Raw genomic sequence first — 25,732 nt, forward strand, 5'->3', positions numbered from 1 at the left:
TTTATTTATTTATTTATTTATTTATTTATTTATTTATTTATTTATTTGAGAGAGAGAGAGAGAGCAGGAGCAAGGAGAGGGGCAGAGGGAGAGGGAGAAGCAGGTTCCCTGCTGAGTGGGGAGCCCGACAAGGGCTGGATCCCAGAACCTTGAGATCATCACCTGAGCCGAAGGCAGACACTTAATGAACTGAGCCACCCAGGTGCCCCTTCTCTCCTTTCTTTTATAAATCTTGCGTTTTGTCTTTATTCTCCAACAATAATCTAACAACTATTTTCCTCCTGATTTGCATACAAAATAGTTTTTAAAAGTTGATTGTGAACGGCAAAAGAGAAATAGGCCTGTAACTGTAGGGATTGTGGCATCAAATTAGAAAGATATGAGCATATTTAAAACCTGAAAGGAATGACACAATTTATTAGGAAAAGTTTAATATACAAGAATGATTAATCAAATTTCTTAAGATCCAAAACAAGTAAAAGAATGAGTTTTATGTAGGAAGAGGAATAATATCTGTTTAACAAAGGAAAGGAGTGTAGAATGAGCATGGATATAAATACATTTTTATTTGATAGCAGAAAATGAAGGAATTCTAGCTGATGGCTTGTATTTTCAAGCATTTTAAGTGACTGGCTGACAGTGAAAATGAAAATGGGACAGAGGGAATGTGGGTTTGAGATGATAGATGAAAAGGATTGAAATTCATTTTGGAAATACAAAGGAATTGCCAGGCAGTATTTGGAATAATTATGTCTGAATAACTGTGTCACTTCATCAGTGTTTCACAGCTAAGCTAAAGGCCCAAAGAGTAAATAATTGCATTTATTCAAGGTTAAATTTTGTTAAACGAGTGCAATGAAAAAAGCAAGAGGTAAAGGAGAGTAGGAAGTTAAGAAATTCACTGTTATTAAGTACATATTCTCCAAGCTTAAAAGAAAAATGAGTAAAAAACCTACAGGAAGGTTAAGAAATGAATGCACTAGTGGTCTTGATAAAGTCAAAGAGTGGCCAGAATAGTATTTAAATAATAACTGATAAGATAGAAATTTGTAGCTCAAGAATAAGTTGCCTGAATTAGTGATTTTTAAAATAAAGCAATTTGGTTAATGATAAGGTCTAGAGTATGACAGGAAGTGAGGGTCAAAGGTAAAGAAAGACACTAGTTCTGGGGAGATGAGTCAAGGAACTGAGAAGCTAGGATTTGGGGTGGGTCTTCACACTGACAGGACTAAGAATAAAAAGAGGAAAGTGAGACAAATCCATGAATAAAATAGAATAAAAAGCAGTTGGTAGATGAAAGTAAGAAGGCAGAAGGCAAGCTAGACTGTTCAAGTTGCAAAGTATGCATTTTACAAGAGGGGAGAACAGTGGACTTCACCTCAGTTCTCCATCTGTGGAAAGATAATGATCGATCTATCATAGTCAAAGAAGAACTACTTAACATCTTCCAATGTCAACCATATCTATCCTAAAGCAAATAGTATACAGTCCATAAAAGTCTACTCTGGAGCCAAAGGTAAAATAATAAAATGGTACTAGGAGATAGTTACAATTTCTATCTTTACTTTTTAATTTTATATCCCAAATAAATGAACCTATTTAATTTAAAGTACCTGGGATTCAAGAGTGTTTAATTGGACTAAACCATAAGTATAACCAAGGGAGAACAAGAATCATTCTATAAATCACTGAGGCTACCCTAGAAATCATTCTGCTACATTAACAGCATAAAGTCTTTCCCAAAATAGAATTAAAAACCCTTAAGTTTAGAGACCACTAGCTTTCAAAATGGTGATAAAACATCTGAAAATCTAAAGTACAAAAAAGAAATCATTAAAAGAACATTAAGTTTAAAGAAAACCAATATATAATTTTACAAGTAAGTAGATTATATTATACATGCTTTTTAATTTTTTTTAATTTTTTTTTAAAGATTTTATTTCTTTATTTGACAGAGAGAGACACAGCGAGAGAGGGAACAGAAGCAGGGGGAGTGGGACAGGGAGAAGCAGGCTTCCCACGGAGCAGGGAGCCCAATGCGGGGCTCGATCCCAGGACCGGGGATCATGACCTGAGCAGAAGGCAGACGCTTAACGACTGAGCCACCCAGGCACCCCTATACATGCTTTTTTAAATACAGGAGAAATGTTTAAGTTGATAAGTTTTGTCTTGTCACTTACTCTTCTATGTAAATTAGGAAAGAATGATAATTTAATTTTAGGAGAAACAATGTGTCAAACTCAGAGAATTCCAGATACATGCAGGACTGCAGTGTGTAATCACTGAGAAACATTTTGTTCTACCCATTTATTCCTTCTCTATCTAAATGAAAAGATTATAAACAATGATTATTCAAAATTTTAATATCAATTTAATTCACAATTAAGAAATGTTATACTTACCTCTTCCATCTGATTGACCTGTCGCTGAAACCACTTTAAAAAAAAAAAAGAATACTTATTGTCAAGTTATTCAAACATATAGATACACATGAGTGCATTTGTGTGTGTGTGTGTGTGTGTGTGTGTGTGTTGTGTCTTCATCTATCAAATGTTAGCCCTGAACCAAACATCATTATCCTAGGGTTCAGAATGGGCCTAATGCAACATACAACTCAAACATAACATTTTTAAATATGTATAGTAGCAAATTTGGGAATTCTTTTTACTTCCTCAAAACTTAGAAACCTCTTCTTCATTAATATGTACTTCTGTATTAAATGTTAGTAGGTTTAAACTGCAATATATTGAACATACCTTAAAAAGAGATTCCAAAATCTGGAAAATAAAGTTTTAATTAAAACATTTAAAAATAAAAATTCTTCACAGTGTATGATGTAATAAAATAAGTCTCTATAATTCTCAATCAGAAAAATGCACAAATTACAATTATAACTCTATAATCCAAAATCATAATGTTTATAATTACAGATATAGTTATTAGTATATCTTGCATAGACAATTCTAGAAAAATTTCCACCTTTATAGATTTATATTAGGATACCCCAAAATAATTCACACATATGATTTCATATATTTTCTTAATATAGATAAGGAAAAAATTAAGATTCCTCTTGGAAGAGATTTTTTTCATATAGCAGAGAATATAGTAATGAAAAGCATTATCATAAGAACATTATCTCTTCAATAGGACTTTGCTCTGATAACAGGCCTAAAAATCAAGATATAAAATATTATACTGCTACTTGATATTTTTTATTGAAAATGCAAAGAACAGGTTTGGGAGATTGTGACAGAAATTGAATATCCAAAATGAATCATAAAATCCAAAATACCAATATTTAACACTTAGAAAATGTAATGTTAAAATGTTATGTTTGTCACACAAAATAAAAGCCCATTCTATCATATCCAGATAAGAGTTTTTAATCACTTTGGTAAAGAAAAATATTACTACATTCATTCAGGCAGTAAAAAAAAGTTACTTAACTAAAAAATCAGGCTAGTCTAAAATTCCTCTTCTGTCACACTAACTCTAAATCAATAGTTCAAAAATTGTGGTCCCACAGCGGGGCGGAGCAAGATGGCGGAGGAGTAGGAGACCTGGATTTCGTCTCCTCTCAGTAATTCAGCTGGATAGGGATCAAACCATTCTGAACACCTACAAACTCAAAAGGAGATCGAAGAAAAGAAGAGCAACAACTCTCTCATCAGAAAAGCGACCACTTTCTGGAAGGTAGGACGTGCGGAGAAGTGAATCCGAGGCGATATTCGGGAGGATAGATGGCGGGGAAGGGGCCTCCGTCGGCTGCTTCTGGCAAGTGATAGAGCCGCGGAGCACAAAATCAGAACTTTTAAAAGTCTGCTCTGCTGAGGGACGTCACTCTGGTGGCTAAGCGGGGGGTGGAACCCTCCGGGACAGTGGGGTCTCAGGACCCTCGGGGTCACAGAAAGACCGGGGGTGCCTGAGTGTGGCAGAGCTACCAGGTATCTGAGCAGGGAAGCCGGCTGCAGAGATGGAGCCGAGGAGTGGGCTCTCAGCTCGGGGTTGCCATAAACTGTGATCCGCGGCACAGTCGGGCCACTGCTCTTCCAGCAGGGAACCAACAAGCAGCAGATCCAGGGAGACTCCCCCTTCCTCCCCCAGGAGGAGCCGCGCAGGAGTGCACCGCAGGGATCTGCTGGGTTTGGAGACTCCACACGGGGTTGGGGGCAAGAGATAGAAACGCGCGGTCACAGGCCAGGTGAGCACGGAGTGGGGCCAGAGACCGGGGAGACGGGAGTGACTGATGGCTTTTCTCTGGGGGCTCACTGAGAAGCAGGGCCCCGAGTTCTCGGCTCCTCCGGGGCGGAGATTGGGAGGCCGCCATTTTCACTCTCCGCCTCCAAACCTGTACGGAAAGCTCGCAGGGAACAAAAGCCCCGGAGAGCAAACCCAAGCAGATTACTTAGCTGGGAGGGGGCAAGGGCGGGGCAATTCCGCCTCCGGCAGAGACATTTGGAAACCACGGCAACAGGCCCCTCCCCAGAAGATCAGTGAGAAGAGCCAGCCAAGACCAAGTTTACCGATCAATGAGAACGGCAGAACTCCAGCACTAGGGGAATACTGCACATAGAATTCATGGCCCAAATCAACAAAATCATGAATGAAAGAGGAGAGATCACAACCAACACCAAAGAAATACAAACAATTATAAGAACATATTATGAGCAACTCTATGCCAGCAAATTAGATAACCTGGAAGACATGGATGCATTCCTAGAGATGTATCAACTACCAAAACTGAACCAGGATGAAATAGAAAACCTGAACAGACCTATAACCACTAAAGGAAATTGAAGCAGTCATCAAAAATCTCCCAAAAAAACAAAAGCCCAGGGCCAGATGGCTTCCCAGGGGAATTCTACCAAACATTTCAAGAAGAATTAAGACCTATTCTTCTGAAACTGTTCCAAAAAATAGAAATGGAAGGAAAACTTCCAAACTCATTTTATGAGGCCAGCATTACCTTGATCCCAACACCAGACAAAGACCCCATCAAAAAGGAGAATTACAGACCAACATCCTTGATGAACATGGATGCAAAAATGCTCACCAAAATACTAGCCAATAGGATTCAACAGTACATTAAAAGGATTATTCACCACGACCAAGTGGGATTTATCCCTGGGCTGCAAGGTTGGTTCAACATCCGCAAATCAATCAATGTGATACAATACATTAATAAAAGAAAGAACAAGAACCATAGGATCCTCTCAATAGATGCAGAAAAAGCTTTTGACAAAGTACAGCATCCTTTCTTGATCCAAACTCTTCAGAGTATAGGGATAAAGGGTACATACCTCAATATCATAAAAGCCATCTAGGGAAAACCCACAGCGAATATCATTCTCAATGGGGAAAAACTGAGAGCTTTCCCCCTAAGGTCAGGAACGCGCAGGGATGTCCACTATCACCACTGCTATTCAACATAGTATTGGAAGTCCTAGCCACAGCAATCAGACAACAAAAAGAAATCAAAGGCATCCAAACTGGCAAAGAAGAAGTCAAACTCTCACTCTTTGCAGATGATATGATACTTTATGTGGAAAACCCAAAAGACTCCACCCCAAAACTGCTAGAACTCATACAGGAATTCAGTAAAGTGGCAGGATATAAAATCAATGCACAGAAGTCAGTGGCATTCCTATACACCAACAACAAGACAGAAGAAAGAGAAATTAAGGAGTCGATCCCATTTACAATTGCACCCAAAACCATAAGATACCTAGGAATCAATCTAACCAAAGAGACAAAGGATCTGTACTCAGAAAACTATAAAATACTCATGAAAGAAATTGAGGAAGACACAAAGAAATGGAAAAACATTCCATGCTCATGGATTGGAAGAACAAATATTGTGAAGATGTCAATGCTACCTAGAGCAATCTACACATTCAATGCAATCCCCATCAAAATACCATCCACTTTTTTCAAAGAAATGGAACAAATCATCCTAAAATTTGTATGGAACCAGAAAAGACCCTGCATAGCCAGAGGAATGTTGAAAAAGAAAAGCAAAGCTAGTGGTTTCAGAACTCCGGACTTCCAGCTCTATTACAAAGCTGTCGTCATCAAGACAGGATGGTACTGGCACAAAAACAGACACATAGATCAATGGAACAGAATAGAGAGCCCAGAAATGGACCCTCAACTCTATGGTCAACTCATCTTTGACAAAGCAGGAAAGAGTGTCCAATGGAAAAAAGACAGTCTCTTCAACAAATGGTGTTGGGAAAATTGGATAGCCACATGCAGAAGAATGAAACTGGACCATTGCCTTACACCACACACAAAAATAGACTCCAAATGGTTGAAAGACCTCAATGTGAGACAGGAGTCCATCAAAATCCTAAAGGAGAACACAGGCAGCAACCTCTTTGACCTCAGCCACAGCAACTTCTTCCTAGAAACATCGCCAAAGGCAAGGGAAGCAAGGGCAAAAATGAACTATTGGGACCTCATCAAGATAAAAAGCTTTTGCAAAGCAAAGGAAACAGTCAACAAAACCGAAAGACAACCGACAGAATGGGAGAAGATATTTGCAAATGACATATCAGATAAAGGGCTAGTATCCAAAATCTATAAAGAACTCATCAAACTCAACACCCAAAGAACAAAGAATCCAATCAAGAAATGGGCAGAAGACATAAACAGACATTTTTCCAAAGAAGACATCCAAATGGCCAACAGACACATGAAAAAGTGCTCAATATCGCTCGGCATCAGGGAAATCCAAATCAAAACCTCAATGAGATACCACCTCACACCATTCAGAATGGCTAAAATTAACAAGTCAGGAAAAGACAGATGTTGGCGGGGATGCGGAGAAAGGGGAACCTTCCTACACTGTTGGTGGGAATGCAAGCTGGTGCAGCCACTCTGGAAAACTGTATGGAGGTTCCTCAAAAAGTTGAAAATAGAGCTACCATATGATCCAGCCATTGCACTACTGGGTATTTACCCCAAAGATACAAAAGTAGGGATCCGAAGGGGTACGTGCACCCCGATGTTTATAGCAGCAATGTCCACAATAGCCAAACTCTGGAAAGAGCCAAGATGTCCATCGACAGATGAATGGATAAAGAAGATGTGGTATATATATACAATGGGATATTATGCAGCCATCAAAAGGAATGAGATCTTGCCATTTGCAACGACGTGGATGGAACTGGAGGGTATTATGTTGAGCGAAATAAGTCAAACAGAGAAAGACATGTATCATATGATCTCACTGATATGAGGAATTCTTAATTGCAGGAAACAAACTGAGGGTTGCTGGAGTGGGGGGTGGGGTGGGAGGGATGGGGTGACTGGGTGATAGACACTGGGGAGGGTAGGTGCTCTGGTAAGCACTGTGAATTGTGCAAGACTGTTGAATCTCAGATCTGTACCTCTGAAACAAATAATGCAATATATGTTAAGGGAAAAAAAAGAAGAAGAAGAAGGTAGCGGGAGGGGAAGAATGAAGCGGGGGAAATCGGAGGGGTAGACGAACCATGAGAGACGATGGACTCTGAAAAACAAACAGGGTTCTAGAGGGGAGGGGGGTGGGAGGATGGGTTAGCCTGGTGGTGGGTATTGAGGAGGGCACATTCTGCATGGAGCACTGGGTGTTATGCACAAACAATGAATCATGGAACACTTCATCTAAAACTAATGATGTAATGTATGGGGATTAACATAAGAATAAAAAAAAAGTAAAAAAAAAAATTGTGGTCCCACAATCAAAAGCATCAGCATCACCTAAACAAAGATATTCATTGGCAATGTAAATTCCTAGGCCCTACCCCAGTCAAGGGAATCAAAAACTCTGGGAGTAGGGCCAGCAATTTGTGTTTTAACTAGCCCTCCAATTTATTCCACTGCACGCTAAAGTTTGAGAATCACTGTGCTGATCGTAGGGTAGTTTTATTTTTAACTTTCTGATGAACTTCCATACTGTTTTGCAGAGAGGCTGCACCAGTCTGCATTCCCACCAACAGTGTAAGAGGGTTCTCCTTTCTCCACATCCTCACCAACATCTGTTGTTTCCTGTGTTGTTAATTTTAGCCATTCTGACAGGTGTGAGGTGATATTCATTGTAGTTTTAATTTGTATTTCCCTGATGATAAGTGATGTTGAGCATTTTTTCATGTGTCTGTTAGCCATCTGAGTAAATACCCCACTCTTAAAAAGAATTGTGGCTAATGGGGCTGGCACTCAATGCCACTGTCATAAAAGACTTCCTAATGAGAAGATGGCATAATATTTTTTAAAGTGAAATAATAACCTGTAACCAAAATTCCAGATAGGCATATTGTGTCACTGAAGCCGAAAGAAGTCCTGAAGGACTGGCAGCTTTTGCCTTTGTTTCATCTAGCTCAAAACTCTCTCAAGGCAAAAAACAAACAAAGCAAAACAAAAACAAAAGAACAAAAACCCAGCTAAGTAGAGGGCATTCCTCAACATTGAAAGGCAAATAAACAAGCTACAGCTCCCTGAGAAAGATTGCCTTTGTGGCAAATAATATACATGTCAACAGCCTAGAAGAAAAAGCTGGGTAAAGAGTTACTTTGGAAACTAGGGATTTTGAAAAGATCCCATATATAAGGGGGAATCTAGTAAGCCATGCACTTGCCCAGGCCAAGACTCATGCTCAGAAAAATATCTGAATGAACATTAAACTTTCACCTTTGGCTTATCTTTATCTCAGAGCAAGCAGAAAATGACGGCTAACTCAAGATCTGTAAACAGCCTGGCTAAGCTTTGAAGGAGTGCCCCAACACAGAGCCAATCTTAAAGGAACAGGAAAAATTTTTTTCTCCTTTTCTTCTTTCTTTCTTTATTTATTTATTTATTTATTTATTTTTTGTGTGGCTCAAGGCATTTAAGGAAATCTTTCTCAAATCCACCAGCTGACCACAAGCAACAGGAACAGAGGCCTGAGAGACAAAATATTTAATCAAGGAATACAGACTTTCAAAATAAATAGTTAGACTTCTGGTTTCCAATCCAGCATTCAAGGAGCCTGGATCTTTCGTTTATCTTTTTAAAGAACCAGCTCTTGGTTTCATTCATTGATCTTTTACTTTATTAAAAGTCTTTTTATTTTTTTGTGTTCTGATCTTTATTAGCTTTTCTTCCTTCTATTAACCTTGGGCTTTGTTCTTTTTCTGGTTCATTTAGGAGTCAGGTTAGATTGCTTATTTGAACTTTCTCTTGTTTCTTGAGGTAGGCCTGTGTTGCTATGTATCTCCCTATTAAGATAAACACAATTGATAGCCCTTAGCCAAACTCATCAAGGAAAAAAAGAAAAAAACTCAAATAAATAAATTCGGAAAGAAAAGAATCAACTTACACCACAGAAATACAACAGAAAATAAGAGAATACTATGAAAAATTATATGTCAGCAAACTGGACAACCTAGAAGAAATGAATAAAATCCTAGAAATATACAATCTTCCAAAACTGAATCAGGAAGAGACAGAAAATCTGAAGACCAATTACTACTAATGAAATTGAATTGGTAATCAAAAACTGCCCAAAAATAAAAGTCCAGGACCAGATGGATTCATAGGTGAATTCTGACACCCATTTAAAGAAGAGTTACTACCTATTCTCAAACTATTCCAAAAAATCAGAAGAAAAAGGAAAGTTTCCAAATTCATTGTACAAGGCCAGCATTACCCTAATACCAAAATCAGACAAAGACACCACAAAAAAAGAAAACTATAGGCCAATACCATTGATGAACATAGATGTAAAAATCCTTAACAAAATATAGGCAAACCACGTTCAACAATACATTAAAAGGATCATTCACTACGATCAAGAGGGATTTATTCTGGGGCACCTGGGTGGCTCAGATGGTTAAGTGTCTGACTTTGGCTCAGGTCATGATCTCAGGGTCCTGGGATCAAGCCCAGTGTTAGGCTCCTTGCTCAGCAGGGAGTATGCTTGTCCCTCTCCCTTGCCCTCTGCCCCTCCCCCACTCATATGTGCTCTCTCTGTCTCTCAAATAAATAAAATCTTTTTTTAAAAAAGAGGGATTTATCCTGAGGGGGCAAGGATGGTTTAATATTCACAAATCAATGTGATACATCATATCAACTAAAAAGATTAAAAATCATATGATCATCTCAATAAATGCAGAAACAGCATTTGACAAAATTCAACAGCCATTCGTGATAAAAATTCTCAAGAAAGTGGGTTTAGCAGAAACATACATCAACATAACAAAGGCCATATTAAAAAAACACACAGCTAACATCATATCCAATGGGGAAAAAAAATAGAGCTTCCCCCCTAAGGTCAGGAATAAGACAGGATGTCTACTCTCACCACTATTAATTAATTCAACATAGTACTAGAAGTCCTAGCTACACCATTCAGGCAAGAAAAATAAATAAAAAGCATCCATATTGGTAAGGAAGAAGTTAAACTGTTGTTATTTGCAAATGGCCTAATACTATATATAGAAAACCCTAAACTAGTAGAACTATTAGAAATAATAAAGGAATTCAGTAACATTGCAGAATATAAAATTAATATTCAGAAATCTGTTGCATTTCTAGCAAGATAGGAGAAGGAGAAATTAAGAGAACAATTCTATTTACAATTACACCAAAAGAAATTAAATACCTAGGGATAAATATAACAAAGGTGGTGAAAGACCGGTACTCTGAAAACCATAAAACACTGATGAAATAAATGGAAGATAACACAAACAAATGGAAAGATATTCCATGCTCACGGATTGAAAGAATACTGTTAAAATGTCCATATTACCCAAGGCAATCTACAGCTTTAATGCAGTCCCTATCAAAATAGCAATGGCATTTTCACAGAACTAGAACAAACAGTCCTAAAATTTGTATGGAACCACAAAGACCCCAAATAGCCAAAGCAATCTTGAAAAAGAAAAACAAAGCTGGAGGTAGCAGAATTCCAGATTTCAAGATATACTACAAAGCTGTGATAATGAAAACAGTATGGTACTGGCACAAAAATAGACTCATAGATCAATAGAACAAAATAGAAAATCCAGAAATAAACCCATGCTTGTGTAGTCAGTTAATCTACAACAAAGAAGGCAAAAATATACAATGGGGAAAAAACAATCTCTTTGATAAATGGTGCTAGGAAAACTGGACAGCTATATGCAAAAGGATGAACCTGGACGATTCTATACCATACATAAAAATAAACTAAAAATGGATTAAATACCTAAATGTGAGACCTGAAACCATAAAAATCCTAGAAGAGAACACAGACACTATTTTTTTTTTTTCACACTGACCATAGCAACTTTTTTCTGGCTAGGTCTCCTAAGGAAAGAGAAACAAAAGCAAAATAAACTATTAGGATTACATCAAAATAAAAAGCTTTTGCATAGCAAATGAACCACCAACAAAACAAAAAAGCAATATACTGAATGGGAGAAGATATTTGCAAATGATGTATCTCATAAGGGGTTAACATCCAAAATATACAAAGAACTACATAACTCAAAACCAAAAAAAGAAAAGAAATAAAAACACAATCCAATTAAAAAATGGGCAGAGGACTTGAACAGACATTTTTCCAAAGAAGACATATAGATAGCCAATAGATACATGTAAAGATGCTCAACATTATCAAGGAAATGCAAATCAAAAGCACAATGACATATCACCTCAGCTATCAGAATGGCTAGTATCAAAAAGATAAGTAACTACAAATGTAGGCAAGGATGTAGAGAAAAGGGAACTCTTGTATACTGTTGGTGGGAATGTAAGCTGATGCAACTGTTGTGGAAAACAGTATGGAGATTCCTCAAACAAACTAAATTTAGAAATGCCAGTCTCTGGTTTTGATTGAAGAATTTAATCTATATTTATTTAATTTATATTATATTAATATATATAATTTAATCTATATTTAATCTATATTTATTTATTTTTAAAGATTTGATTTATTTAAGAGAGAGCATGAGTGTGGGGGAAGGGCAGAGAGAGAGGGAGAAGCAGACTCCCTGCTGAGCAGGGAGCCTGATGTGGGGCTCCAGGACCCTGGGATCATGACCTGAGCTGAAGGCAGACACTTAACTGACTGAGCCACCGAGGCTCGCCTTAACCTATATTTAATGTAACTACCTCCCTGGAATGATTTATTTCTGCCAATTTGTTATTTTTCTGTAGATCATACTATTTTAAAACTATTAAAACTATTTAAAACTATTTTAAAAACTCATTTCCTCGGGTGCCTGGGTGGCTCAGTTGGTTAAGCGACTGCCTTCAGCTCAGGTCATGACCCTGGAGTCCTGGGATTGAGTCCCGTATCGGGCTCCCTGCTCAGCGGGGAGTCTGCTTCTCCCTCTGATCCTCCTCCCTCTCATGCTCTCTGTCTCTCATTCTCTCTCTCTCAATAAATAAAATCTTTAAAAAAATAAAAAAATGAAATAAAATAAAAACTCATTTCCTCGGGCTCCTGGGTGGCTCAGTTGGTTAAGCGACTGCCTTCGGCTCAGGTCATGATCCTGGAGTCCCAGGATCGAGTCCCCCATCGGGCTCCCTGCTCGGCGGGGAGTCTGCTTCTCCCTCTGACCCTCCTCCCTCTCATGCTCTCTGTCTCTCATTCTCTCTCTCTCAAATAAATAAATAAAATCTTAAAAAAAAAACTCATTTCCTCTATTAATTCCTTTTGTTTGGTTTAACTTTTTGTAGCATACTCTTTTGATTCCTTTCTCATTTCCTTTTTTATATATTTTTAAATTATTTATTAGTAGTTACCTTAGGGTTACAATGAATATCATGAACCTTTAATAGGATAGTTTGAATTGATGCTAATTTAACTTCAAAATTACACATCTCTGTTCCTATACAGTTTCATCCTCCCTTTCTGTCATAAATTAGAACTTTATACATTGTGTGCTCATTAACATAGACTTATAATTACTTATGTTTTATGCTTTATATTGTATTGAAAAAAGTATTCAAAAACCAAAAATATATTATTTTTTGTATTTTTTATTTAACTACATAGTTACTTCCTTTTTTTAATTTCAATATATTTGACACACAATATTACATTAGTATCAAGTATACAACACAGTGAAGGGATTCAACAACTCTGTAACTTATGCTATGCAAGTATAGCTACCATCTATCACCATCCAATGCTATGCCAATGCCATTGGTTATATTCCCCACACTACACCTTTCATTCCCATAATTTATTCATTCCATAGTTGGAAGCCTGTATCTCCTATTCCCCTTCACCCATTTTGCCTATCAGCTACCTTCTGCTCTCTGGCAATCATCAGTTTCTTCTCTGTATTTATAGATCTGATTCTGCTTTTTGTTTATTCATTTGGTTTTTTAGTTTCCACATATAAGTGAAATCATACAGTATTTGTCTTTTTCTGACTTATTTTACTTAACATAATATCTTCTAGGTCCATGCATGTTGCCACAATGGCAAGATTTCATTCTTTTTCATAACTGAGTAATATTCCATTATACATATATGTGTGTGTGTGTGTGTGTGTGTGTCTCACACACACACACACCACATCACCATTATCAATTCATCTATCAATGGACTCTTGGGCTGCTTCCATATCTTGGGTATTGTAAATAATGTTGCAATAAACATAGGGTTTCATATCTTTTCAACTTAATATTTTCATTTTCTTTGGGTAAATATTTGGTAGTGGAATTATTAGATCATATGATAGTTCTATTTTTAATTTTTTGAGGAACCTCCATACTATTTTCCACAGTAGCTGTTAAAGTATAATGAATCTGAACTAATTAAGAATAATTTAGTCATACTTCTTTAGTCATTTAAGTTGGGAGAGATTTTTGTATATTCTTGGTATTTAAGGACTGTTTAAAATGAGATTGTCATAAAATAAATTTAATGTTTTAGAATAATGAGATTTTAGTAGATAAAAAGAAATAATATTTTTATTCCACTACAGTAATTGTTATTTTCATGTTACCACAAAACTATCTGGCAAAAAACTTTCTGCTTATTTCTAAAATATTAAAAACCTTTTTGAAATAAAATGAGATTATAGATAATAAACCAGTAGCGGAGATAAAATGATACACAAAAAAATTATTCAATCTAAATTAAGGCAGGGTGGGGCACCTAGGTGGCTCAGTCAGTTAAGTGTCCGACTCTTGATTTTGGCTCAGGTCATGATCTCAGAATGTAAGATAGAGCCCTGAATCAGGCTCCACATTCAATGGGGAGTTTGCTTGAGATTTTCTCTCTTTCCCTCTCCGTCTGCCCTTCCCCCCCTCAAATAAATAAATAAATAAATAAATATTTTAAAAAATTAAAAATAAAAAAATAAAGGCAGGGCATGACAGAGGATCAATACCAAAAAATTAAAAAAAGCAAAATGGCAGTCTTACACCCAAACATGTTATTATTACACTAAATGCATATGGTCAAAACAGTCCAATTAAAGGCAGATATCATCAGACTGAAAATTTTAAAAAAACAGTTTGTCTATAAGAAACACATTTTAAATAGAAAGATATAAATAGGTTAAGTAGAAGAAATAGCATGACAGCACTAATTGTAAGAGTAACTGTATCAATATCAGACAAAGCAGACTACAGAATGAGAAATATTATCATAGACATATGAAATACTATTTCATAATAACCGAATGGTCAATTCATCTAAAAAGCATAATAAAGTATTGGATTCAACTAATGATGTTTTGCTTAGGATTTTTACACCTGTTTACAAGTAAAATTGCACTCTAATTTATCTTTATCTAAATGTCTATATAAGCTTTAGGTACAAGAATGTTAGCCTCTTATAACAAGTTGGGGAATTATCTGGGTTTTGGGTTCCGCCAAAAGCAGATATTGAGACAAGAATCATGTGAAGTAGTTTGTAAGGCAATCCCAAAAAATATGGGGAGAGAGTGGAGAAATCAAACAAAGAATGGTGTGTATAGACCATAAACATGAGTTTTTACTAGGAGCAACTGAGTCTCAATCTCATGAGGGACCATTTTAGAGCATGTGTGAATATACTTCATATATGTCCACAAAGGATACTTACTCATCAATTCTGGGAATATTAACTCTGCAGCAATTCCAGTCTGCCAGTCAAAAACACACGATGTACTTCAGTTAGAAGCTAGCATGAATTTCTGAACTTGGATCAGACAGTTGTTTGAGGTTCAGTGGAACTATTATTGTACCTCTAGTAAACAATTCCACCCTGTAGGATCACAGCCTCCAATCCCGCAGTACCTAGACTTGCAGGGACTGGAAATAAATATTCCCAAAGTGGATCATTGGGAGTGATGAGAAGAGGAGCCAAATCTACTTCTTTGATTCCTGGATCTGTGTAACTCTAGTAACTGGGAACATAGCACCACAGCTGGTTCAACACATATACCACATCGTGCTGGACAACACCTTACCCCCCTCGTGTTGTATTATTATTGAGATCAGCCTAAGAACTATTATATATTCCTGGTGAACCAAAGCTTTGATCATTGTATGGAGACTCATCTCTAATTTTATTTGCCTTAACTTCTAATTTGTCTAACAATAATAAAGCTATGCTAGCTTTAAGTTACCATATATTTGTTTATCATTTTACTTTCCTTTATTTTTTTAGTTTTTATTATATATTTTGTAGTCACCATGCAGTGCATTATACCCAGAACTTCTTGTACCTTTTGATCATCATCATCTATTTCTCCCACCTCTCACCACCACCAGCAAACACCACCACCCCGCTGCCACCTCTGGCTACCACCAATCTGTTCTATGTTTCTGTGAATTAAGTTTTTTTAGATTCCACATATAAGTCAGATCATACATCGTTTTTCCTTGTCTGACTTATTTCACTTAGCATAATGCGCTCAAGGTCCATCCATATGGCTGCATTTGGCAGGATTCCCTTCTTTATGGAAGAATAATATTCCATTATATAGAGAGATATCACATTTTCTTTATCCATTCATTGATTGAGGGACACTTAAGTTGTTTCCATGCCTTGGGCTTTTTTTTTAAAAAAAGATATTATTTATTTATTTGAGAGAGAGTAAAAGAGAGGGAGCACAAGCAGGGAGGAGGGGTAGAGGGACAGGGAGAAGCAGACTCCCTGCTGAGCAGGGAGCCCGACACAGGACTCAATCCCAGGACTCTGGGATCATGACCCAAGCCAAAGGCAGACGCTTAACTGACTGAGCCACCCAGGCGCCCCTTTGTCTTTTACCACATTGTGAATAATGCTGCAATAACCATGGGGGTGCTTATCTCTTCAAGACAATGATTTCATTTCCTTCTGATATACACCCAGAAGCGAAATTTCTGGATCATACTGTAGTTACATTTTTAGATTTTTGAGAAATTCCACATTTTTTTTCCCATAGTGGAAATTTACATAACCACCAGTAGTACACAAGGGTTGCCATTTCTCCACATTCTTGCAAGCATGTGTTCTCTTGTCTTTTTGATGATAGTCATTCTAACAAGTATGAGGTGATATCTCATTGTGGTTTTGATTTGCCTTTCCCTAATGATTGGTGACACTGAACACTTTCCATGTACATGTTGGCCATTTGAATGTCTTCTTTGGAAAAAAATGTCCTCTGCCCATTTTTTACTTGGATTGTTTGGGTCTCCCCCCAGGGAATCATGTAAGTTCTGTATATATTTTGGATAGTAACCCCTTATCAGACATATGCTTTACAGACATTTTCACCCATTCTGTAGGTTGTCTTTTCATTTTGTTGATGGCTTCCTTTACTGTGTAGAAGCTTTTTAGTTTGATGTAGTCTCATTTATTTATTTTTGTTTTGTTGCCATTGCTTTTGATATCACATGCAAAAGAATCATTGCCAAGACTGACCTCAAGAAGCTTACCCCCAAGTTTTCATCTAGTAGTTTTATGGTTTCAAGTCTTTAACCCATATTGAGTTGATTTTTATGCATAAGGTAAGATAGGGGTCCAGTTTTCCCAAAACCATTTATTGAAGAGACCATCCTTTCTCCACTATATATGCTTGGCTCTTGTGTCATATATTAATTGATCATATATGTGTGGGTTTATTTCTGGGCTCTTTATTCTTTTCCATTAATCTGTGTTTTTATGTGAATAGCACACTATTTTGATTACTATAGCTTTGTGATAGAGTTTGAAATAGAAGACTGATGCCTCCAGCCTTGTTCTTTTTTTCAAGATTGCTTTGGCTCTTTGGGGTTTTTTTTTGTCATTCCATACAAATTTTAGGATTTTTTTTTTCTATTTCTGTGAGAAAATATCATTGGAATCTTAATGCAGGCTGCACTGAATTTACAGATCACTTTAGATAGTATTGATATTTTAATATTATTCTTCTGATCCATGAACACTAAGTATATTTCCATTTATTTGTATCTTCTTCAATTTCTTTCATCAATGTCTTATAGTTCTTAGTGTACAGATATTTCACATCCTTCACATTCTTAAATTTTTCCCTAGGTATTCTATTCTTTAATTTTTTACTTTCAACCTTTCTGTATTTTTATGCTTTAATATGTCTCTAGTAAACATATAGTTTAAATTTATTTTTCATCAATTTTTCTCTCTTAATTGGTACATTTAATTGGTATATTTACTGATATATTTAGATTTATTTCTACTCTCTTACTTGTGGATCAACTTCCTTATTTTTTCCTCTACTTTTTTAGAATCTTTTGGATTTTTTTTTTTGTCATTCAATTTTCCTCTACTAGAGTAAAAATTCTACATACTACTTATATTATAAAAAAAGAAATTTTTAACAGGAATACCTAACTTATTAAAGTCTTTACTATTCTCCCAAACAATACAAGGACCTTAGATTATACTATAATTGCGGTTAATTCCAAATCTAAGTTCTTTCCTAATGTACATAATTATCATGCATTTTGTTCTATTTCATTTTCTTATCCATAAGATTTAAATTATTAATATATATTTATGTTAATGCATATATATACACTCATTCAGTGTTTACTACATTTATCATGTTGGTTGCTCTTTCTACTTGTTTCTCAGACCTTCCCTCTGGGTCATTTTCTCTCTCCAAAAAACATCTCTTAGTGTTACTTTCTGTTTGTTATTGAAGTATAATTGACACACAATGTTACATTAGTTTCAGGTGTACAATATAGTGATCTGACAACTTTATACATTACAAACCGCAAGTGTAGCTACCATCTGTCACCATACAACGCTATTACAATACCATTGACTATATTCCCTATGCTGTAACTTTCATCCCTCTGACTTATTCATTACATTTAAAGCCTGAACCTCCCACTCCTCTTTATTCCTTTTTGCCCACACCCATCGTCTCCAACAACCAAACTCTCCAGTTTATTCTCCATATTTATGGCTCTGTTACTAATTTTTTGTTTGTTCATTTGTTTTTTTTTTTGTTTTGTTTTTTTGTTTGTTCATTTCTCTAGATTCCACATATAAGTGAAATCATATAATATTTGTCTTTCTCTAACTTATTTCACTTAGCATAAAACACTCTAAGTCTATCCATGTTGTCACAAATGACAAGATCTCCTTCTTTTTATAGCTGAATAATATTTCATTGTGTGTGTGTGTGTGTATATCACATCTTCTTTATCCATTCATCTAGTGATGTACACTTGGATTGCTTCCATATCTTAGCTATTATAAATAATGCTGCAATGAACAAGGGGGTATATATATCTTTTCAAGTTAAAGTTTTTGTTTTCAAACTTAAACAGGTAAAACTAGCAAAGGAAAAAGAAAAAAAGAACTAATCCAAGTAACTCATCAATATAGAATTTAACATATACCTTATACTCAGTCTTGGACAAGAATGCTGCTAAGGGTGAGGGGGGCAGGTAGTTCAAAAGAAATCACAAAATCTTTTTAGTAGGTTTGTTTTTGTAGTGATACAGGAGAAGAAATTCTTAAATAATCTTGGAAGTATTATAAGATTGAACAAAAGAGTAAGTGTACTGATGTTAAGAGTTAGAATTCTAACTGTGGAAAGAAGGACATATACATATGAAATGAAGGAAGGTAAGAATAAGCCCTGAGTTCAGAGACTGGTATTACAGGTGTCTGTGACAACTCCAGATTTCTTTTTTTTTTTTTAAGATTTTATTTATTTGAGAGAGAGAGAGACAGCGAGAGAGGGAACACAAGTAGGGGGAGTGGGAGAGGGAGAAGCAGGCTTCCCACTGAGCATGGAGCCTGATGCGGGGCTTGATCCCAGGACCCTGGAATCATGACCTGAGCTGAAGGCAGCCACTTAACTGACTGAGCCACCCAGGCACCCCGAGAACTCCAGATTTCTAAGTATGTCCATTCATGTATATATGCACTTTATTTGTAAATAGGAATATAAGTATATGAACTGTGTATATGTATATGTGTGCATACCTACATACATTTCCTAGTTCTGTCTGCTGAAATGGCATAAAAGCATTTGTCCCAGGATCACTGGACACAATTAACTATCACATATTGGTTTCTAATGCTATTCCACATTAAAGAAACAGGATTTTATCAGCAAGACGGTGAATATGAAGCCTGAAACCCTCCTTCCCCTGGAAAAATAGGGATTTAACATCAAACAAACCAAATGCCTCTGAGAAATCCCAAAACCAGTTAAAAGTTTCCTGTATCTTAGGCAAAGACAAAACCAACCACATCAAAGTCCACTAAAAAAGATTTGATACTCTCAACATTAACTTGCCAGATCCTCTCCTTATTCTCACATGGCAGCACAACTGGGAAGAAATCCTCAACTCTTGTTTTCCCCTTGGGGATGGAAAGGAGTAGAACACACATCCAATATTCTGACATTTGGGGCAAGGGGTTATCCAAGCAGCCAGTTTCCCTCTTGCCTCTATCCAAGTACTGACAACAATAGGATGCCAGATTGAGAATCTCTGAGAACTAAGACTAGAATACACGATGCACTAGGGTTTGCAGTACCAAAAACAGACACAGGGTGGAGCACCCATACTGAAATTTATAGCACCAGGGAGGCACTAGGGAGAGTACCTGAGTAGAAACCTACAAGCCTCTTCTAATAGATTACATGCACAAGCCCAGAGAAACACGTACTCAAAAAAGACTGAAGAGGTCTCCAGAATCCAGGCAGACTGAATAGAGAAAGTCCTCCCTATAGGAAATCAGACCACAAAATCTAGAAGAGTTGGTTGACACTTCAGATGCCAGATCTGAACAACAAAAAGTAATAAAACATACAAAGGAAAAGGGAAACCATGGCACATTTAAAATTAAATCTCCAGAAACTAAAGAAGCAGAAATATACAAATTGCCAAAGAATTCAAAATTGTCATCGTAAGGATATTTAATGAGCTAAAAGAGAGCACAAAAAGACAATAAAGGAAATCAATACATGAGCATGAGGATATTGAGGAAAAAAAAACTATGAAGAAAAACCACACAGAAATTCTGGAACTATAGAATACAATAATCAAATTGGAAAAAAATCCATTACAGGAACTCAACAACAGACTTAACCAGGTAGAAGAAAGAATCAGCAAACTAGAAGACAAGACTTCCAAAATAATCAAGGGAGAAAAGGGGGGGGGAAAAGAGAGAGAGAGAAAGAGAGACTAAACAATACTGTAAAATAGACATAACAAACATACAGAATACCCCACCCAACAACAGCAAAACACATGTTCTTCTCAAGCATACACAGAACATTCTCCAAGATAGACTACCTGTTAGGACACAAAATAAGGTTTAACAAATTTAAGATCAAAATCACACAAAGCATTTTTTCAAACACAATGGTGTAAAACTAGAAATCAATATCAGAAAGAAAACAAAAAAAAATCCACAAATATGTAAAAATTAACACACTCTTCAACAATCCATAGATCAAAGAAAAAATCATAATGGAATTTAGAAAATATCTGAAGGTAAATGAAAACAAAAAACAAAATACTATGGGATTCAGCAAAATCAGTACAAAAAGTTTATGGTGGTAAATGTTTACATTTAAAAATCACAAAAGAACAATCTAACCTTTCACCTAAAGGAACAACAACAAAAAATTTTTAACCCAGATTTTGCAGAAGAAAGGAGATAATAAATATTAGAGCAGAGATAAATGAAATAGAGAACAGAAAAAAATCAATTATACCAAGAGTAGTTTTCAAAAAGATTAACAAAAGTGAACAGGACTTGGCTATATTAAGTATGATAAAAAGAATATTCAAATAGCTAAAATTAGATATGAGAGAAGAGATATTATAATGATGTCCACTCCACTCAAAGACAAAAGATCATAAAAGACTATTGGATAACACAGAAGAAATGGATAAATTCCTAGAAACATACAATCGATCAAGGCCAATCCATGAAAAAATAAAATATAAAAAAATCTGAACAGACCTGTAACTAGTGAGGAGATTAAAGCAGTAATCAAAAACCTCCCCAAAGTGAAAAGCCCAGAACCAGATGGCTTCACTAGAGAATTCTATCACTTAAAAAAGAATTAACACCAACCTTTCTCAAACTCTTCCAAAGAATCAGAAAGGAGGAAATTCCCAAACCAACTCCATAAGGCCAGCATTATTGTGATATCAAAACTACACAAAAACACAAGAAAACTACAGACAATATCCCTGATTAATAATGATAGAAAAAAAGGATGCAAAAATCCTACAAAATACTAGCAAAAAGAATTTAAAAGCACATTAAGGGACACCTGGGTGGCTCAGTTGGTTAAGTGTTCAGCTCAGGTCTTGGTCTTATGATCATGAGTTCAAGCCCAGTGCTGGACTCTATGCTGGGTGTGGAGTGTACTTAAAAAAAAAAAAAAAAAAAAGCACACATTAAAAGGGTCACACAGTAAAACCAAAAAGGATTTATGTCTGGAACACAAGCCTGGCTCACTGTTTGCAATAACATGAAACAATGTAATACGCTACATAAACAAAATGAAGGACAAGAACCACATGATCATCTCAATAGATGCAGAAAAAGCTTTTGATAAAATGCAACACTCCTTCATGATTAAAAAAAAAAAAACTCAATAAACTAAGAATAGAGGAAAACTAACTCAACATAAAAATCCATATATAAACAGGCCATAGCAAAGAGCATATTCACTGGGAAAAGACTAGTAGGTTCTTCTCTAGGATCAAGAATAAGGCAAATCTGCCCATCTCACCAGCACTATTCAGCATAGTACTGGGAGTTCCCGAGAAATTAAAAAAGAACAAAAATAATAAAAAGCATACAAATTGGAAAAGAAAAAGTAAAATTATCCCTATCTGCAAATGACATGATCTATATGTAGGAAACCCTAAAGATTACACATACACACACATACACACACGCACGCACACACACAGACACACACCACTCACACAATGTTAGAACTTATAAATTCAGCAAAATTGCAGGACACAAAATCAACACTCAAAAAAATCAGTTATATTTCTTTTTTTTTTTTTAAAGATTTTTTTATTTATTTATTTGAGAGAGCGAGAATGAGAGAGAGTACATGAGAGGGGGGAGGGTCAGAGAGAGAAGCAGGCTCCTCGCCGAGCAGGGAGCCCAATGCGGGACTCAATCCCGGGACTCCAGGATCATGACCTGAGCCGAAGGCAGTCGCTTAACCAACTGAGCCACCCAGGCGCCCCAATCAGTTATATTTCTATATATTAACAATGTCCAATCCAAAAAGAAAATTAAGAAAACAATCTCTTTTACTATAGCATCAAAAATCTAAAAATATTTAGGAATAAACCTAACCAAGGAGGTGAAAGATATATACACAGAAAACTAGAAAACACTGCTAAAAGAAATCAAAGATACAAATAAATGGAAAGACATCCCACGCTCATGGATTTGAAGACTTAATATTGTTAAAATATTTATACTATCCAAAGTGATCTACAGATTCAGTGTAATCCCTATAGAAATCCCAATGGAATATTTTGTAGAAATAGAAAAAAACATACTAAAATACACATGGCATCTCAAGATACCCTGAATACCCAAAACAATCTGAAAAAAGAAAAACAAAGTTGGAGGCTTCAAACATCCTGATTACAAAATATACTACAAAGCAACTGTAATTAAGAAAGTGCCTTATTGGCATAAAGATATATACATACCTACACATGAAACTGATACAGTTTTATTATACCACAGTTCAATTATATCTCGATTTTCAAAAATTAAAAAAATAACCTGACACAAACGTAACATTGTGTCAACTACACTTCAATAAAAAATAAAATAAAAAATTTAAAATATAAAGAGAACAGAACAAAACTGAGAGACCAGAAATAAACCTTTGCATATATAGCAAAATAATTCTTGGCAAGAGTACCAAGACAACACAATGAGGAAAGAACTATGTCTTCAACAAATACCACTGGGGAAACTGGATATCCACATGCAAACAAATAAAACAAAATTGGACCCTTACACCACTTACACCATGTACAAAATTAACTCAGAATAAATCCATGACCTACATATAAGATCTAAACCTATTACACTTCTAGAAGAAAACAGAATAAAAACTTCAGGACACTGGATTTGGCAATGGTTTCTTGGACATGACATCAAAAGCAAAGGCTTATTAACAAGAAGCAAAAATAAATGAGACTATATCAAACTAAAAAGTTACTGCATAGTCAAAGAAACAGGACATGAAAAGGGCAAACTATAGAAAGAGAGAAAATATTTGCAAAGCATATATTTGATAAGGGGTTAATATCCAAAATATATAAGGAACTAATACAACTCGATGGTAAAAAAAAAAAAAGAAAAATGGGCAAAAGACATTTTTTTCAAAGGAAGACATACAAATGGCCAACAGGTACATGAAAAGGGGCTCAACATCACTAATCATCAGGGAAATGTAAATCAAAATCACAGTGAAATACTACCTTACACGTGTTAGAATGGCTATTACCAAAAAGATAAGAAAAAACAATTGTTGACAAAGATTTGGAGAAAAGGGAATCCTGTGTACCATTGGTGGGAAGGGAAATTGGTCCAGCAGCTATGGAAAACAGTATGAAGACTCTTCAAAAATTTAAAAACAGAACTACCATATAATCTAGTGATCCCACTTCCAGATATATATCCAAAGGAAACAAATTAGTATCTCAAAGAAATACCTGCACTCCTATATTCACTGCAGCATTATTCACAATAACCAAGATATGGAACAACCTAAGTGCCCATGGATGGATGACTGGATAAAGAAATCGTAATACACACACACACTGTGATATTATTCAGCCATAATAAAATAAGGAAGTCCTGCCGTTTGTGACAACATGGGTGAATCTGGAAGACCTTATGCTAAGTGAAATAAGCTGACATGGAAAGACAAATACTGCATGATCTCACTTACATGTGGATAAGAAGAAAGAAAGGAAGAAGGAAGAAAGGAAGAAAGAAAGAAAGAAAGACCACCAAACTCATAGTAACACAGAGTAGAATGGTAGTTACCAGGGGCTGGGGGTCATAAAGAGTTATTGTTTAATGCATATAGTTTCAGTTTTGCAAGATGAAAAGAGTTCTGAGATGGACAGAGGTGATCATTGCACAATATTAATGTATTTAATACCACTGAACTGTACACATAAAAATGGTTAATATAGTTAAGTTGTACAGTATGTGTATTTTGCCACAATAAAAAATTAGAAAAGATATATATCAATGTACATATAAATGAATGTGCATATACAGACATACACAGCATGTGTGTGCATATATATGTGTGTGTATAAATGTGTATATGTATATATATGTTTGTGTGTATATACACATTCACAGCATGCTAGAAAACATTTTCTAAAATGTTAATGGTGCATATATACTAGATTGAGACTACAGGTAACTTGTTTTCCTATATACTTTCCTCAATTTCAAATGTTCAACAATAATATGTTTACAATAAATGGCTCCTGGGTGGCTTAATCAGTTAAGAATCCAACTCTTGGTTTCAGCTCGGGACATGATCTCAGGGTTTTGAGATCCAGCCCCCAATTCAGACTCTGTGCTTAGTGGTGAGTCTGCTTAAGATTCTCTCTCCCCTTCCCTCTGTCCCTCCTCTCGCTCATGCATTCTCTCTCTCAGAATAAATAAATCTTTAAAAAATAATAATATGTTTACAATCAGGTAAGAAACAATAAACACTATTTTCCAAAAGTCAAAAAATAATAAAAGTTGATCCCATTTACAATTACACCCACAACCATAAAATACCTAGGAATAAATCTAACTGAAGAGGAAAAGGATCTGTACTCAGAAAACTATAGAATACTCATGAAAGAAATTGAGGAAGACACAAAGAAATGGAAAAAGGTTCCATGCTCATGGATAGAAGAACAAATATTGTGAAAATGTCTATGCTACCTAGATCAATCTACACATTTAATGCAATCCCTATCAAAATACCATCAACTTTTTTGGAAGAAATGGATCAAATAATCCTAAAATTTGTATGGAATCAGAAAAGACCCTGAATAGCCAGAGGAATGTTGAAAAAGAAAAGCAAAGCTGGTGGCATCACAATTCTGGACTTCCAGCTCTATTACAAAGCTGTCGTCATCAAGACAGTATGGTACTGGCACAAAAACAGACACATAGATCAATGGAACAGAATACAGAGCCCAGAAATAGACCCTCAACTCTATGGTCAACTAATCTTTGACAAAGCAGGAAATGGAGAAAAGACAGTCTCTACAACAAATGGCG

At 35.9% G+C, this 25,732-nt stretch overlaps 1 protein-coding gene across 1 annotated transcript in view; it reads right to left on the reverse strand.

Moving 5' to 3' along the window:
* The window catches only part of CCDC7 (coiled-coil domain containing 7), a 178,987-nt gene that overhangs the window by 127,370 nt on the left and 25,885 nt on the right, over positions 1-25,732 (reverse strand). Inside the window, exons 4-5 of the mRNA XM_044915230.1 lie at positions 2,757-2,777; positions 2,403-2,435 (exon numbers count right to left, since the gene is read on the reverse strand). Coding sequence (XP_044771165.1) covers positions 2,403-2,435; positions 2,757-2,777 — 54 coding nt within the window. The remainder of the gene's footprint in view (positions 1-2,402; positions 2,436-2,756; positions 2,778-25,732) is intronic.

The sequence above is a fragment of the Neomonachus schauinslandi genome, chromosome 5 (genome assembly GCF_002201575.2).
Source record: "Neomonachus schauinslandi chromosome 5, ASM220157v2, whole genome shotgun sequence".
Taxonomy (NCBI): domain Eukaryota; kingdom Metazoa; phylum Chordata; class Mammalia; order Carnivora; family Phocidae; genus Neomonachus; species Neomonachus schauinslandi.